Here is a 19,775-nt window from a genome sequence, read left to right as displayed (position 1 = left end):
AAAACAATGAACATATGTACGATATTATTTATATGAATATGATGAATTAATAATTTATTTTATATATATTACATCCACATTTGAATTAATAGAGTATGACAATCCGTTATATTACTTTACTTATCATGTTATAATGATCTATCTGATCATATGATAATCTTGAACAGATTAAATATTTTATATGTTTTGATTATTATTGAATTCTTTTAGATGAAGAAACATTTAAAGAATATACTTTATCTCTTAAAAGACATTAACAACTTTGAAGAAACAAAATGATTCAATTTATACTTGTGTTACTTTTGTGCTTACATATCGCTTGTAGAAAACAATTTGAATTCATTATACAAGATTTTTTTAATGTTAACATATACTCGAAAAATAAATTTTATCGAGAAAAATGCTTGAAACGAAAAATTTTCTGTTCATTTAATTAGAAGTTATTCCAATGCATAAAAGGCAATTTTTGTTTCGAAAAACGCATAGTTTAGGCAGAAAGTGAATACAAAATTTTGCACAAAATTGTTTTTTTCGTATTCGTCTTCTAAGAAATCTAGGTACTTTTCGAAAAGAATTTCCTAGTAAAAAAAGAACGTTTCTTACGAGAAATATTACCATCTTAATAAAGAATAAATTTCTAATTTAAAATTATATTCTGTCTTTTAATAGTTGTGAAGCCGAGTTAGCTTCCCAACTTAATTCATTGAACCAAAAGTCTGAGATCGAATTTAGTGTGTGTGTATGATGTGCGATTATGAACCCAACTTTTTTTGTTAGAAGCATTTTTCTCGATAAAACTTATTTTTCGAGTTACGAGCATATTTCAAGTTAAAGAAACATCCTGTATACCAGGTAACATTGAGAAAAGACTCATCATTAATGACGACGGAGAACTTGAAGTATTTGACATGCGTATCTTTTCAGATAATTGGTTCGAAATTGGCTTAACATGCGAAATTGACAAAATTTAAAATACTCCAGACATTTAAAATACTAAGAACATTCTTCAATAAATTACCGTTTTCCTTAAAGCCTTTTCCAAACTGAATCAATTTTGAAAATCATCGACCTTTTTTAGTTTTTTTCGGCTAGGGAACCCTAAACTCGCACTTGAAACATAGCTGAAAACACTTTCGATTTAATTACCTTTCAAAGGAAAAAAATCAAAATCGGTTCATGCGTTTAGGCGCTACGATGCCACAGACAGACAGACACACTTATAACACCCTCTTTTTTAGGTTCGCGGATTAAAAATGGAAAAACCACTTAGAATAAATTAATAAAATTCATTTAAATTTTTCTGTTAAAAGTTATTAATAATTTTATATGAATAAAATTACTATTTTTTTTATCTCGTTATCAGAATATATTTTCTAAGTGCATTATTTATTACAATGAATTTTAATAAAATTGTTTACTGATAGGAGTAATTTGAAAATTAATTCAAGAGTTAAATTTTTTGTAAGTACTATTCGCGTTAAAAATGTATTCACGTCACACCAGTAAAAATAAAAAATCCTGACAACAAATATTTCTGCCAAGATAAACAAAAAAGCCTCTTATATATATTTTTTTTTTTTTGGGTCAAAATCGATGATAAAACAATTGGATTGATTCTTCAGTTCTTAATTTTAAGATATTTTCTATTTTTATTTGAATACTAATTTGAGTATTTCTTTTATTTTCAGACGATACTGCTTGCATCAGTAAAAATCTAGTACACTTAGCACGTGAAGAAGGCAGCAGTGATAATATATCAGTGATAGTTGTATTCTTACGTGATCCACATCAAATCGCTACAACACCATTACCACAAAACATAGCAACGTGGCATAACCTACAAGTACCAGACAGTCCAAATCGTAACGGTGGTACTGGCAACAATCAACAACATCAACAATCTAGCACAACAACTGACAACAATATGGATTTAGAATTAGAATCAACATTAGATAATAGCAACAACAAAACAAACAATCCATTTATGATCAACAATTCAAATCAAAAAGACGTAACTGTGACTACAAATCCAGCATGCTTGTTCGACGACATCTTGAATAAACATCAAAATGGGACCAACGAGGATGCTTCACCAGATCTATTTTACAACAATGATAACAACAAAGTAACACCAAATACAAACGGAAAGCGAGCATCCTCATTCGATGACTATGGTGAGGATTATGAGGATGAAGAAGATCGGTCCGATGATTTTGGACCAGAAACAGATGTTGATGCTGTGGATGAAGGTCAAGCACATCATGTAACAATATCACCAACAATGATTGCAGCAAAACAATTGGCTGATGGTATTGTGAATAATAATCCGTTCGGAGATGATGAATCGAAATCACAACCGTATGCCGAATCCGATCAAGATGATGATGATATTTCGGATGAATTGATGATTCAAAAGGACGTTAATGAAGATGGTGAATTCGTTGTTGTGACGAATGAATTTGATGAGAAATGTTACGAAACACGAAATACACATGATAATTCTGCTACACCACCCATCGGTGCTGGTAAGTTTCTACAAAATTTTCATTAAAATATTTATAACATAAAACCTGGTTTACATTAGTAAAAATATTAATATACAAAGTGAAAGATAAAAAATGGAAAAACTTTAGATCGATCAAAATAAAATTGTATATCCGTTGTTTTAGATCGTCGGCACCGCGGATTTTTATAAATGATAAATACATAATGGAAACTTCGTAAGTGGTTTCTTTTTGACGAGTCCAAAACAAACAAACTTTCCTCTACGACGACGTCATTTTTGAGTTATCGTTTTGAAAAAACGCAGCATGGAATTTGTCGGACAATATGATCACTTGATAACATTAAAAATTATTAAAAAATAAAATATTTTGTTCGACAAAAAATACTGCACCGATGAGCTTGTGTACCACCTCGAACATGCCGTACTTAAGTATATTTATTTTTGAATTCGTACATGGTACACTTTTGCTGACTTGTTCAGTAATTATAAATGTTATCAAGTGGTCATAGTGTTCGACAAATTTCCTGCAGCGTTTTTTGCAAAATGATAACTCAAATATGATGTTCATCATTCTCATTTGAAAACGCAGTATTTTCGAAAAAAAATCTTAGATAAAATTTTGGTAGACTCGTCAAAAAGAAGCCACTCACAAAGTTTCAAGTATGTTATCATTATTTAAAAAAATCGTGGTGTCCCACGGTCTATTTAGTTATGTAATTCCTCGTTCTAATTTCTCCGCATGGATCGCTGTGATCCAATTTCTGTTGATTTTACAATTTGATTGGATAAATTTTTCGAAATACTGATCGATTAAGGAAGAGGTTTGATATTAGTTAATTCTTAATCCAATTATCAGAATTAGGAACAAGAGTAAACACACATCCGAAATTGTAGAGAATATTTTATTACACACTTTGAGCTCATCCATGAGCAGATCAGGCAAAGAACCATTAGACTTTCTGCATCTGCTCGTTTTTTATTGTAACTTCTTCAGAATATTGTAGGTTCATTTGCTTATTGTAACTGCAACTTTCACAAAGAGAAATTTCTGAATGAATACAAAATTGATAAATTTTCGATTACCAAAAGAGTTGTGATAGTGTAAACTAGGCTTTAGGAACCTGCCTCTATGTTAATACTTAATGAGCACTTATATGAGAGGTTATATTTTGAAATTTAGTGAAACTCTGATTGATGTCATTAAATCTCCTACTGGTTTATTCAATTTACCCTCGAAATGGTCACCCTCGAATAACAATTTATTTAGAAAATAACATAATTTTCAACGTTGATATATATACTGAATATAAATAATGTTAGACAATTTACTTTGGTCAAACTTGTTTATTATAACTGCCAGAGCGGCGGGAGTTAAATAGATGAGAACATACTATGAGGATATAAACTTCAAGATTCATATGCTGAGAATTGTTGATAGTCTCGGTAGGTTAGGAATTTTATATTTTTCAGCAATTGTGTGCTAAAGGACCCAATTTAAATACGAAGATATTTTATATTTGAGGTGGCACGAGCAATTTTGCCAGGGCAATTTTGGATAAAAGGCTTGATTTTTTTAATTATTATTCTGGACTAAGTTTTAATCAATTCTGAAAATTTGGGGGGGGGGTAGTCCGATAGTCCGACTTTTAAATAAATAAATAACTTCAAAAGTAAGCATATTTAACGTTGGTCTTATGGGAAAACGGTAGATGAATATGTTTTCATAGATTTCTCCAAAACTAGTCGGTGGAAATTAAAAAACAACTATTTAAAATATTAAAACCTTAATAAACTATTGAAAAAAAAAAAAAAAAAACCGTTGTACCCGACTAATTAAGGAAGTGTGAGCACGGTATGATGATGAATTAAGTTATATCTTGACAATTTAAGACGAAAAAAGGATTAAAATATTCGATATCGAAAATTTTATTCTAATTTTTCGTCTACATTCATGAAGTTATAGCAAAACTCATCATTCATCGTCAAGTTCAAAATAAGGTACAAATAATTTCATAAGGTACAAAATTGCCTTGGCGGTCGTACTACCTTAATATTGAGAACTTAATTAACAAAAAACAAAGCCATTAAGTTTAATGTATAAAGTTGAATTCGACTATCCAGGTGGCTCCAACCAACTAAATTTAAAAATTATTTCAAAATACAGGTACATCAAGATGTGACTGATTAGATTTACTTTTTGTCGAAGGTAATCGAGAAATTCGATTTTTCTTAAGTGTTCATAAAAATGAGTCATCGAATGCAACCCTCTGGATAAAGCTAGCGAGATCCCGAAACGAACAGTCGTCTTTCCGCAATATCGAACACATTCTGTCTCTTAAAGAAATTATACGAAATTCTCCTCAGGCATGAGTCTCCTTTTATCCATACTGCTCGTAACTAAATCCTTAACGTCCTTACTCGGGGTAGTAAGTTTATTTTGCTTGGTAAGAAATTCACCTTAGGCATGTGTCTCTTTTTGCCCATACTGCAAGAGTGTGATGTATGGACATCTGATATTTTTTCCTATGCGTTACTAAATCGTTAGAAGTCCTTGCTTAGGAGAGTAAAATCTTTATTTATTCCTAGAAATTAAACCTATATAAATTTTGTATACGATTTACTATAGAAAAAAATATATAATAAACCCCTATATAATAAATAATTCAACATAAAACTATAATCTATCTTCCCGATCTGAATTAATTAATGTCCCGTGTCATCATGCTCGGATTCCTTCCAATAATCATACAACAATTAGAGGTAAAATAGTAACAAAACATTAAAAAAATGACATCCAGCATCAGGAACATATTGACTAGAGTTCATGAGGTCATATTCTAGTATAATAGTACAGTAGAGATCGACTCGCTATGAATTGAGATGACAATACATACATTCACTATATATTTAATATATAGATCGAATAGAAATGTAGAGTGGTCTGTCTGTTACCATGGTAACTGTGCTACTGTGTATTCTATATTTGTATATCACATTTGTGTGTTTGTACTGTTCAAATATTAGAATCTGGAGAAAAGGTTCGTGGCTCTGACTAATGATCGTTAAATTTTGCCAATATTACCCAGTAAAAATTTTATAAAAAAAGAATTATAAACATTGCAAAATCATTCAGTGACGTTAAGTCAGGTGGCTAAATATGTGTTTATGCCAAAATAAAATTGGATTTATGGAATTGTTGAATCAAAGATTTTGACCATGCAGGCCAAAAATCCCTGTATTGGATACGCGCATGTCAGGCGGAATTTATACTAGACCTCATGAATTCAATAACTTTAAGAAATTGCAAACAGGCTGAAATCCATCCACAATGAAGCAGAGACAATTCACAATGACGCATTCATAGAAAGGCTCAAAGATGCTTGAGCATTCGCGACCTTGAAAAACAGATAAGTTCGTTTTGTAGGTGACACTGACCAGCATGGCTACTTCAGCCATGTAACCTAGTCGACTCTGGTGTGTTCTTAGTCTCACATAATGTGCAATCGCCTTCATTAGGTTTAGATTCTAGGGCTATGAAATAATGTCTCGCATAAGTTTTCGTTCCACGTTATAAATATTTGCGATATACTTATTTCATTCAGTACCACTCAATCAAGTCAACACAACACAAAATACATACAATGACTACATACAATTCAAGCATTAATACTGATACTAAAACTGAGGACGGTAGAACCATAGAGATCCAAGTAACATTTTTATATATTTGTGAGAAAATATGTTTATTTTTGCTATTATAGTATTTACTGATTGTTGGAATGATTGAATAACAAAATAATAATCGTTCACATTAAATACTCAAATCTTCGTGAAATAAATGATGGCAAATGGCCCTTCAAAGAGTGTGGTAAGAAAAATTATGAAGAATCACGTTTTTTTTTTGTGACCGCATGGGTAGATTAACCGTGTCGGGGGCCCTAGGCAAGGCAGAGATGTGAGTAAAATGAGACGTGGGTGTTAATTAATTTTAACTTTATTATTGTTAAATGCAATAAAAATCAATAAACGAAAGAAGAAAATAGGGTTATTGAGTTTAAAAATTAAGTTTTTTGGATACAAATCAAAATCAAATAATTGAGGATCCAAATTTTCCAATTAAATTCCTTGGCAGTTGACTACTATGCCTAATGGTTAATCCGGTCTTGATCACATGTAAAAATCTTGATTCTAAGAAAAATAGAAAAATACTACTTGGATCACTATAGTTTTACCATCGTCACTTATACTAAAACAGGAGCTATCTCTGTATAGGTACTAACATCCAACAGTATAGATATGAGAATGTAAAATGAAGATTGTTCCTCCAAACTACAGCTACGAATATATACACGTGTGTGTATGTATTATGTATATGTGTATTTGTAAGGTAATTTCTATACCCTATGGTGTAAAAACAGTATTGTTCTAGTGCGTCTCTCTTATTTTAGTCAGTCAGTCACACTTACACAGCGACAATACTCTTGGTACACACTATCTCAAGAGAAGTCAATGTGTATCACTGTATGATGCTATTCGTTGTGTGCGTAGTCATGGTAGGGATAATAAAATCGATGCCAGCGCTTTAAGTGAAAAATTTTGGAGATAAAGTGGGCTGTTATGACTAATTTGCAATTATTTACATGTTAATGATATAGAAACTGTCAAATTAAAATGATTGAAAAACACTAATTAATTAAACTTAATGCATTAAAAATTGTGAAAATAAGAAATCAAATTGTACAAATATTATTTTTCAAATGTTAATTATCGTAATTATTTATTTAAATTTGTGAAACAAGAATATTAAATTTTAAATGTAAGTTTTCAATGCAATCCACACAATTATATATGCATCCATTAATTCTATAATTAAAGTAGTGTATCGTTGTCATGGAAACGAAATTCACGCTCGGAGCGAATATTAAAACATACGTTTTGTACTATAATGTTACTGAAATTCTTTTTTTTCTGAGTTATCTATTGTTTTAAATATGAATTTCATACCAGATGATCTATTTGAATCTAATTCGCCATTATTTTAACACTAAAATCCGTTATAAATCTAATATTGTATCAAACACCTCTTATTTGATAGTACTGCATTTTGTATTTAATGGTTTTTGTATCACTGGCAATAATCTAGCCATCTGGCTTTTGGTTGTCCGAGAAATCACAAGCTTACGGTTTGAACGAATTAATATACCGTACCTGGTTTTTTTCATAATGGGACCATTAATTTTGTTTTTTACATTCTTCTTTCGAAAATTATCAGAAATTGTGTGTTTTGATCCATGATACATAATTACAATATCTCCAAAATCTCAAACTACTTAGAAAATACTTCTTGGTCATGTTAGGGAGCTTACATAATCTACGTGGCTCAATTACAGCCTGTTTGGAATCTCTCCCTCCATGTAGCCTATTGTAGCCTTTACTATGATCTTCCCCTCGGATGGGAGGTAGTTTTTTTATAATAAGTCAAGAGGATTATTTTCTGAAACACTGACAATATATAACTATCCACTGTTTGAAATTAAATATAGGGATGTCCCAGAACTAACAGACGCCTTTGTTTCATTAGATTAGAGAAAATACGGTTCTAAGAATCAAAGTAATCCGCTTTCATTTTTTGACCCGATGCACTAATAACTAGCTATTAATTAAAATAGTCAATCAATCAGAAGCGCGCTACAGAGGCAACAGAGGCAAGGAAGTGGGGGAGGGGATGATGAGAAGTAAGAAATTGCAAGGTTGAGACGCGAGAGCTTCAACGTTACGCTCCTGGAGTGTGCTTATGAATACGTGTGCAAGTGTCGGAATGTGTGTGAAGGGTCGTTTATCCGTACATCGGATCAAAAAATAAAAGACTACATTTTGTCTCAGATTTTTATTTTGTATTTGATGCATCAAGGACGTCCGTTACTCCTGGGACACTCTGTATACATATACCGCTACTTAAACTGAAATTATTTTCATTGTACCAAGAAAATATATCAAAAAAAAAACTTATGATTTCGTTGCGCCCTCCTTTGACGTAACTCAGCGTAGCTTTTGAATTAATCCCCTCCCCCTCTTGACCGGGCCATGTTGCTTATGGATTTTCCCTGAACAGGCGATTGAGATATTGAATAAATAATTTGAATTTATTATACTTTAAGCGTAGAGATATTTCTCAGTGTTGGAAATGGAATTTGAAGCCAGATATTAAAGTCTTTGAAATTCTACAATTTTCCAAGTATTTGGATTATAGGAGAAAACTAGTTCACCCACTGGCCAAATTTCGATCAAATACACTGATGAAGGATCGTACTTATGTGATTTAATGAAAAAAATAAATTTCAAGTATGATTTTTGCTTACAGTAAGTGAGTTCTTACAGATAAAATGCATTTTGCTGAATTATTCTGTACATTTATCTTAATGTGTACAAATAGAGAGGTTGCCGTAATGCATAAAGTATTTTATATATGGGATAGGGAATAATAGTGTTTGTGTGAGATCAGGATTCGTTAGTTATGAGTCTTGTATCTGTAGTCTGTACGTGTGTAGTAGTTGTGCCTTCCTACGATGTTGCTAGCCTAGCTGAGGCTATGTCTGCATTCTTATGAAGATAAATATTATAACAAAAGCATTGTGTAGAAACGAATTATGCAACAAAACTTCTGCTATAATACACAAATAATTATATTTTTGTATGTATTATTAAACGTATACAGAGAGTATATGGTCATATTTATTTTTCGAATAAATAATGCTCTAATTCATTTAAAAGATCAATAATATAACTCTAATATGGTGAAAACTAATTCAGAACTCATCTCAAATTAATGGCATAATAATAGAACAAAGATTGAAGGTATATGACTTTCCTAATGAATTCAATAAAATTAAATATTAATTAAAAAAAAGAATTGTTATGTTGTAAAAAGTGATTGGTGCAAAAAAAATTGAAATTCGTGGCCAAAAATTGCACAATTCTCGGAAGGCGTGACAATTTATGTTTTTTGACATCGGATTCGTAATCAGCGACCAAAAATAGAGCACAGTTTGAATGATGTATACTTAGTTTGCTGTTTTTGTCCAAAAAGTGGAATTTCCGCTCAAAAATGACACGTTTTTCGGAATATGTGACAGAATCTATGTAATCTGACATCGGATTCGTATTCAGCGACCAAAAATACTTATTAGGTGACAATTTTCTGTCTGTGGCATCGTAGCGCCTAAACGGATGAACTGATTTTAATTTTTTTGGTTTCGTTTGAAAGGTAATTTAATGGAGTATTCTTAGCTATGTTTCAAGTGCGAGTTTAGGATTCCGTATCCGAAAAAAACTAAAAAATTGGTGACGATCTTCAAAATGCTTTAAGGAAAATAGTAATTTAATGGAGAGTGTTCTTATATATTTTTCAAGTGCGAGTTAGGGTTTCATACTCGAAAAATTTGTCGAGAGTTTTTTTAATTTTATAAAACACTTGTTGGTTCAGCCATTTATAAAATGCAAAAAAAAATTATTGAAAAAAGCAACTGAAAAGGCCCCCTAATTCAAATACATCAGTGACACCTAAACTAAAATCGGCTGATTTTCTTTTAGTTAATGCCCTTCTTTATTTCATTCGAAAGGCTTCTTTTAAATAAACACTCTGTACAATTATTACAGTGTAAAACATTTTTAATTAGCTTGTATATATGATACGATGTGTATTTCCATCCCATCCCAACAAATCCCATTAATATTAAAGGGGTGGTGTAGACAATTTTCCTCCTCAATTCGCATAATAATACACAATCATATAGAAATAAATGTATGGTGATATATTTTACACTTGTTTTTGTTTTCTCTCCTCTCTACAACAAAAGTTATGAATAAATAAATATTATTTTACATTTGAATACATTTTTTTTTTCTGTGGATGAATGGAAAATTATTTAAAAATATTATTTAATTTAATTTTTTTAATAAATTTAATTGTATAATGTGATCTAGCTATTACTAACTGACTTCAAAAAGAAATAACGTTCTTTGCCGTTCTCTACTCCATTCAATGCATTCCTCAAACAGTGAATGTATGATCATACTTGATATTTCTGTTTCGATTTTTATTTCTAAAGACTGTTGGAAAATTAGACAAAAATTCAGAGTCAAATTTTTCGATATATACCATATAGTTTTTCAAATATTGATGCCTAAAAATTTAGAGAAAATAATTTATAAAAGAAATAACTTCATCACTTTAAGATGATCGTTTCGCTGGCTGGAAGTAAATTGTCCATTTTTTTTAAATTAATAACGGCGGCAAAAGGACCTCTTAATTCAATAAAATAAGTATTTGACCTCTTAAAAATTAAAGTATAGCAAGAAAATATTTTCTTAAATCAAAGTATTTAATTGCTGCCTTAAGAACAAATTTTCCTGGTAGTGCTTTTTTTTTCAGTTTATTATTTATTTCTCAATAAATTATATATTTTAGTGCAAAAACACAAACCTGAATATTTCGAAAAACTAATTTTCAGTTTTTTTTTCACTCCATCTAATCGATAACTGGTAGTATAATTCAAGAAAAGTTGGTAGGATGTTACTTTCTCGTAAGACTGTTAACAAATGTTTGAACAATTTTTGAACAATTTTTTCACAAAAATTTACACGGTCAAATATGATCGAAACTTCACTATACGATAGATAAAGACTTACAAGTGAAAACAAACAATTGACTGAGTTAATTGTTGAAATACCATGCATAGACAGTGTTGAATACTCGATCACATTACACATACATACATGTCACATATACATATCCCCATATAATACATACTATACAATTTACGCCTAAATTGCGTCGTCACGGATAAACAGTGATGTTTACGAAAAAATGTTTCAAACAAAAGTTGGTTATTTTTTTAGAAGGAATATTTTTTACATTTAAACTTTTGTTCTATCTCTAACGGTTTACAAGACCCAATTGACCTATGTTGCTCATTTACGAACTCGATCTCACTTTGATATCTTTTTTCGTTTTTGAGTTATCATGTTGACGGAAAGACGGACAGACAACCGGAAATGGACTAATTAGGTGATTTTATAAACAACTATACCAAAATTTTGTTCATAGCATCAAATATTTTTAAGAGTTACAAACTTGGGACTGAACTTAATATACTATGTATATTTCGTATACATGGTATAAAAATCAACTTTAAAAAGAGTTCCAAAGATCCAAAAACAAACTTTTGTTATAGCTTTGGAACATAAGCGCTCATAGTGAAAATTATTGATAGAAGTGTTTTCTTTTTTAATTGATTAAAAATTTTAATTCACATTTATTTATAAATTGTTTTTTTTTTAATTAATAAAACAAAATTTTTTTATGATCGTCGTCAGTGTTTTTTAATAATTATTTACCTTGGGAGTTAAAAAGCAACACTCGTTGTGCTGTCTATAGAATGATGTAAATTGTAATGTGCAACATTGTATAATGTCTGGTCATAAAACATTTTTATTGGTGTAATTTGTTATCTAAGTCAATTAATCTTTTATTTTCATTTTTTTCGTCTGATAATATAATTTTGTGTATGTCCATGGTCATGGATTATAATTTGTGTAAAAAGTGAAAGCTAATTTCTGTTTCTCGAGATATCTCTGTCGTTAAATTAGAACAAAATATTCGAATTTTAAGAGTTAGTAGCAAAAGGCTATTGTAAATACTAGTTTAAACATAGCTTGGCATGTTTTTCCAGATACCAGTTCTGTACATCGAAATTCCAAATTATGGACAGAGAACTACCCAATTCAGGAGTTTCTTAAGAAGATTGTACTCTTATAAGAAAAATTCGTAGGAGCTGCTTTACCTAAGCGAATTCTCTCAAATTGAAAAAATAACAAATTTTTCTTAAAATCGAATATTGATTGCATTTTTAATTTTTAAAGAATTCTTATTTCGAAAACTAAGCGTCTAGAAAAAAAATCACAAGAGTACTTTTTTGCTTAAAACTGATTATAAAATACAAAAATATTTTTTATTTTGAAAAGTTCTCTGAATTATGGGGAAAGAACTAATTGCAATCCTTTTATTTATAGAAAAAGAAACTTGCCTGATAGTCCTTTGAGTAATTGTTCACAAGACTTTAAAAGCCGAGCTAGGTGCTTTTCAACTGTTGCTTAAGTTTAAGTGATTGTTTCAAGTTAATCAGAAAATGCGTAGAACTTTTAGTCTAAAATCAAGTGTGATTCAAAACTTTTTACGTTGTACGATTTAACTTCTCAAGGCTAGATTTCATGAGATCAGGTTCCTTCACGACAGATTTATATGGCAATGACAACTGAAGGAATTTTCCAAAATAGAATATAATAATAATTAATTTCAATTTTTATTTATTCGGGGAAGTAATAATTAATTTCTGCTAAAATAAAAAGTAAATAAAATTGACATTCTTCAAATATACAATTTTTATGATTATTTAGTAAAAAGTAAGTATTCTTAGAACTGAATTAACTAAATAATAGTTAACACACGGATAGTTAACACGCATTTGTGGTTTAAACTAAAGTTGACATAATCATATTATTTTATAGTTAAATAAAACTATTCGTTCCATCATGTAATTTTTATTACCTCTATGTAAAGAATAAAGTATAATATTGCTTTCCACATCGAAATTATTTCGAAACTGAACGTTTCTATGCCCCTTTAGTCATAAAACTTAATGTTTGCTTTAAGCTAAGTCGTCGAACATAAGTCTAACTTGCAAAAAAGGATAGAAGAGAAGTTATTGTAATCGAATTTGTTTGTTTTGAAACTAATTTTTACCTATAAAATTTTTGATCCAAAAAACGCAAGCACTTAAAATTGAAACAGGTCAAGTCTAAATATTTTATTAAAGACCACCTACTCAAATGCGATTTTGACGTTGAAATCTTTTTACATAATTCTAACACAAACTAACGATGGTAAAACCATATGAGCTAGAAAAGAACGTAATTCTCATAAACTCATCCAAGTGCCATCATTTTTCCCTTAAAATCCCAACCTTTTAATTCATGCAGAATTAATTTTTATTTTGTAGAAACGAAACCAACAATGGTCTAAAAGACCATTGGTATAAGATCGAACAATGGTATAAGATCGAACTCCATCCATCTGAAAACCAGATGATTCATATTTTTAATGAAATTTTTTAACTTCTATCATAGTTTTTCTATCGAAAAGTGTTGGATATTTTTAATAAATTTTAATCAATTTTTCCCATGAACGGTTTTTTGCAAGCAAGTCAACATTATTTTCGTAATTAAATGATCTTTCTTCTAATACCGATTTCGGTTGGTTAACAGATCGTTGTAGTTACCTATATTGACTTTATATGGCATGAGCAAATCTAGAACAATCTTTTAACCAATCGAAATTAGTATCAGAAGAAATATAATTTAATTATGAAAATAATGATATAGGCTTGCCTAAAAAAAACAGCTCATGGAAAAAATTGATAATTTAATAAAAATAGCCATGAACACTTTTAGATAGAAAAACTATGATAAACACTCCTTTATAATTCAATAAAATTTCATAAAAAATATGTCTCAGCTGGTTATCAGATGGGTGAAGTTCGACCTTATAACGTCTCTAGTTCTACAACGGTTAATGTTTGTTTTTATAAATATTAATCAGTTAAAATTATTTTTTTCCTTAAAACTTAAAAAGACTTTTGTTTATTTTTTCGCAAATATAAAAAATGCTTCTTGAATGATTATGGTTCTACCGTTTCCAATTATAATAATTCAAAGCTTAATTGTTAGATACTTAGAGGTCGCGTGGAGTCAGTCACACCATATTTGTTAATGTTTATTTTAATCACATACACATAGACATACATAGACATTTGACAGTATATTTGTTGCAAGTATTTTGTACTTAAAATAATATTCTTCTACTTCTTTTTTCTACGTTTTGCTTCATCTTGTCCAGAGTTCATTCCTCTTGCACAGAGTCAGAAGCAGAAGTAGGCAGAAGAGGCAGCTGTCTGTGACAATTTTGGAATGACTTTAAAAATAAAATTCATTGCATTTGTGTTCTGTATGACTCTCTATTTCATCTTCTTTCATTTTAATACTTCTTGTAAGATGCATACGAACGACATAGCAACATAAAAATGTTTAGTACATTTTTAGAGAAACATTATTTATAGACTAGACACCAAATTGATATTTATGATAAAATTTGAAAATACATTCAGATCAAAGTTTCCGTAAAATACGAGAGTTTGAAAATATTTGTGATTTACTTTTCAAATTTTGCTGATGGTTTCTGTTAGAACTTGGGAAAACTGAGTAAAATTCATCGATATAAATCATGGTTTTCGAGATATCGAAGCCTAAAAATTTGGGGGAAGTCACTATTTAGAAGAAATACCCTATTTACTTGACACAAATGACATTTATCAAAAATCTTGAAACAAAACTCCAGACAATCGATTCCCTGTTGATAATGTTGATAAAACGGGTAAATAGAAAAGATAAAAACGATCACTTTAGACGTATTTTATTGAAAAACTTGAATTCTAAGAAATTTGCCATAAAATTAATTATATCTTTGAAAGCAGTTCAATATAGAATTTATGAAGTTAAAAATACAAAATTTAACAGGTCTGTTCTAAAAATTTGGAACCGTAAGTTTAGAGTAACGTTCTTAAACAAATTTATCTTACGAAGACTACATAATAGGGAACTTCGAGGTAAAACCAGTTCTATTGAAAAATTTGCATTCTCAGTTGCCGAATATTGATTCCGATACCTTTCCTACCAGGAGGTCTACATCGCTTGTAAAGCGAGCATTATATTTGTTATTATATATTTTTGTTCACTTTACGCAGAAAATGATGGAAGCAAAATATTTATTCGATTTGGAGACAATTTCGTTTTATGAGGGGCTCCAGGAGTGAATAGAATAGTCGAATAATTTCGGATTTTCGACTGTATTTTACAATCTGATAACATATCTTCAAACTCTTTTTTTAGTTTTTCTAAAAAGTAATTTTAAGTTTTTCTAAAAAGTTTTTCAGAAAGTAATAATACGTTTTTGAGTTATTATAAAAAATTTTGAACAAATTTCAATGACTTTCTTGGGCTAAAGTAATTTTTAGAAGTATTACAAAATATTTGGCGACTGGTCTATTAGAGATATATCCCATCTACCCATTTACTTACATATTTCTATTTAAAGTTTGAAGAAAACATTTCGTTTTTTTTTGTTTGTACTTTCTTGGTTCATCGTTAAAGTTGAGAGAGTTAAAAGTAGAAAAATGTATTTTTGTTGTAGAAATAAAGAGAAAATACGTTTTTTTTCTGTTCCAATAGAGTTCATTTTTTTTTTTTTGCTTCTTTAAACTGGTGATGCTGCTACAACTGTGAACTGTAATTTATTATCTTTTAAAAGTTATATGTCGATGTTACTTTTTATAATGGAAAGTTTTCTTCTTGAGGTTTCAATTACAGCAAATATATTTTCTGTTATTTTTCTCAGAGAAAATTATTTTAAAATTATTCTAGATATAATATTTATGTCACAAAAAATTAAGAATGTATCTATAAAAAGTAAAAACAATTGTTTAGTGCCAGTAATGTACTTTTACTAACATCACATTTCCCTGAATGAAATGAAGTTTTTTCTAAAGCGAAATGTGAGATGATCAAGTTTTAATTTGAAATAAAAGCAAAACGGTATGAGATATCAATATGATTTATTTTTAATTTTAATTTGAATTATGGCAATTTTTATTTAAAAATGAACATCTCTTAGAGCAACAAGACTATTTGCTTTTGCAGAAAATATAGTCAATTTACAAACTCCACAGCCATGGTTTTGCTTACTCACGAAGTCATTTAACCAAAAATAAGTTTCATCGATTTTTACGCGAAATAATGAATCTTTTGAACTGATGGTACACTTACACTGAAATGATCATTCTGCTACGAAGAAGGGATTATCTCATCCCTAGTTAATACTTTCAAGTGATCAGTAACTGCAAGGAGGTTTTAGGGTGGACACCAGATTTGAAATCTATCTTTAAAAACTGACAAATCAAATTCTTATTAAAGTAAAAACTGGCTGATCCACTTCTTTGGTAGATTAAGACGTTATAAATGTTCAATACTGCGCTGTGTTGCCAGGCTGCCCATTAAAGCTCTTCGCGGTGGTAAAATTAAACCCATTACGCCTCAGATTTCACTTCGTTAATTTTCTTCTTTTTTTTTTTTAAATAATTTGATTCAGGGGTAGCTTGCAAAATACAAAACTTACATCTTCATGTCCAGTAATAATGCCAAACCCGCCGTCAGCATTCAAGTTAATCGTTCGGTAATCTTTATTCGTTTTGCTCACACGTTTTACACATGCGTCAAATATTCTTTAATTTGATAAATCATAACCTCCATAATTTAATATAAATTAATTTTTTAATGTACTAGTTAATTAAAAATAGTTTGATTGCGTGATTATTGAATGATATTTGAGAGTGAAAATATTAGAATAGAAAAAAAATCTAAATAATTAAATTCATTTTAAATAATTTCTCCATATTTCTATCACAAACTTTTTTTATTTACTTAGTATGACTTATATTAAAATAATGAAAATACGCAAACAGGACCAAAAATTTCTAAAAAGTAATTTTTTTTCCTTACACCTTTACTCTTGTAATGAGAGAATATCTCACAATTTCTTTAGGACTTTATATTAAAAAAATATATTTTTTTTAAAACTATATGTTGAAAAATTCAAAATTCGAAAATAGATAAAATTAAATGAAGATAGAAAGTTTCAACCACATATATCATTTGAAAAATAAAAGTTATTTATGTTTTAAATCAAGAGTGACCAAAATGCTCATAACGCGAGTGCTGACGGGTTATTGCTGAAAAGTAAGATGTAATTCAAGGACACAAAAACAGGTCACTACAAAATTAATGATCCGATGACACAACTAGCCAAAATACGTTTATAACCAAATACTTTTCAAACAAAAATAACAAAATTAAAATAAAATTTTTATCTAAATTCTCATGTTCCCTTTCATCTTTTGCATTTCACAAACAAATATTTTAGAAATGAAAAAAAGAAACAAAACAAAACAACTTATTGTATTCAAAAAAGATGACCGAACATACTAAAAATAATAATAATTGAAAATTTACACAATTTAATAAAAATTGAAGGTGAACGAACATTTTATTATTAAGGAATTTTTGTAAAAGGTCAATATCAAACGAGTGGATCGAATGAATGCATATATTATTATTTAAAAGTGTAGTCTTCTTTTATTTTGAATGTATATTTAGATTAACGTTTTGATATTGAGTTAAAAATATGTTTTAATTTTAATGAAATTATAAAATATTTAGTTTTTTTTTAATATCAAATAATCATGCATGATTTTATTTTCTGATGGTAATTTCAAAAACTTATTTTTTTTTTTTTTGAATATGTGAGAAATTAGAACGAATTTATGGACCCTAAATACAAAATGAGTATTGTTCTCACGATAGACAGAGGTACAAGAGTGCATTCGATTAAATTTATCAAATATTTTTTAATGATCGTTTTCTTAAAAAAACAATGCAAATAGCTTTGAAAGAATAAGCCAAAGGCCCCAGATCACCGTATATGGAAAATGGCTTTCGGTCAAATGTCACCAGAATACATGTCTAAATGGGCACAAATCCGTTTTCAAAATATTTAATGTCAGTTTTCGATTTTCATTGAATTTCAAGATATGCTGTATCATATGCATTCGCATGATTTATTTCTGAAACGATGACAATAATAAATTGATTTCTGGTTACAGATGGGGCTACCCAACATTCTCAAAAGTATCTCTTAATTTTGGGCACTTCCGGTGGCCATGAATGTTGGGTAATTTCTTTTTTTTTTAATTTGATACTTTGGCAGAAATTGATTCATTCCTGTCATCGTTTCAGGCATAAATTATTCAGCACCTCTTGAGATTCAATGAAAATCGGGAACTTTAACATGGAATTCTCTCAAAAACTTCACGTTGGCGAGATTTGTGAATGTAAAAATGTCTCATGCGCCCATTAAGACATTTATTCGGAATGACCAGAAGAAAATAATATTTTCACAAATTGTGGCGACATTTGACCGACAGCCATTTTCCATATACATGGTTTGGAGACCTTTAATTGAATTACATAGTTAGTTCGATTTGTCAAAATTAGATCAAAACTTCGTATGATAATTATTTAAAATCTATCTTTACTGTACTAAATAAGGGAACTATGCTCCGCTATTCTTAAAATTTTTTAATTTATTGTATATTTATACAAAAATTTGAAAAAAGTGATCGAAATTTTGTAGAATCACTTGCTTTAAAATTAGTTTCACATTCTTTAAAATTAGTCAACATTTGCGTGGTGTGGACGAAAATTAATTTTTTTAGAATTTTGGTTACGTCACAAAATACAAAAAATTGATTTTTGAATAATTTCGTCAGATTTCATTCGAAAATTTTTATTTTGAGCCACTAATTTGGGATCATTACCCTTTTTTTTGAAAGTTAAAGATACGATTTTTAACAAAATTTGAAACCAGACCAAAAATTAGACTTACATACTTGATGTATTAAAACAGAATCAAATTGAGTATGACGAAAGAGCGGTCAGAATTTGTTTTGGATTTTAGTAGTCCGGTTTTTCGTTTTTTTATTTATTTTTATAAATATTTTCCTTCAAAGTTAATTGACTCCAATTCAAAGTTGCGTGCAAAAACTTTTACAAAGATTATTAATCTTTCCTTAATTAAATTTTTTAAAGTGTAAAATTATTTCCTTCTAATTAAAATACGTAATTATTTTTTTACTACAAATTTCTAATCATGATTACAAAACTTGCAAACTATGCATTTTAAATTCACAACTATAGCATTTAAGAGAAACGTAAGGTGTTTAGAGGTTCTATAGGTCAAGTGGATTGCGGTATACAGTTTTAGTTATCACAAGGGTGAAATCTGTAATCACCTTAACATTTTCATGTACCAAATTATTATATTAATTAGTACCAATTTTCTGTTAACCTTTTAAAACTACACGTATCTTTGTAAAACGTGTTTACATCAGTAAAGTACTTACGTTCGGTGATTTAATAAAAAAAATGTTATTGAACTTTTTTTCTTAGTATAAGTATACAAAATGTATAAATAAATAATAAAGTCTGTTTTGCCTTTCAATATTCTGGACAGTTAAAATTTTGATTCATCTAACCGAGCGTTAAA

General features: G+C 29.3%; 1 protein-coding gene across 1 annotated transcript in view; it reads left to right on the top strand.

Moving 5' to 3' along the window:
• Positions 1–19,775, top strand: part of LOC123296273 (205 kDa microtubule-associated protein-like) — a 324,574-nt gene that overhangs the window by 267,505 nt on the left and 37,294 nt on the right. Inside the window, exon 8 of the mRNA XM_044877735.1 lies at positions 1,689–2,525. Coding sequence (XP_044733670.1) covers positions 1,689–2,525 — 837 coding nt within the window. The remainder of the gene's footprint in view (positions 1–1,688; positions 2,526–19,775) is intronic.

This window comes from Chrysoperla carnea, chromosome 3, assembly GCF_905475395.1.
Source record: "Chrysoperla carnea chromosome 3, inChrCarn1.1, whole genome shotgun sequence".
NCBI lineage: Eukaryota > Metazoa > Arthropoda > Insecta > Neuroptera > Chrysopidae > Chrysoperla > Chrysoperla carnea.
Note: the sequence above shows the minus strand (reverse complement) of the source record. Positions and strands in the feature narration are given on the sequence as shown.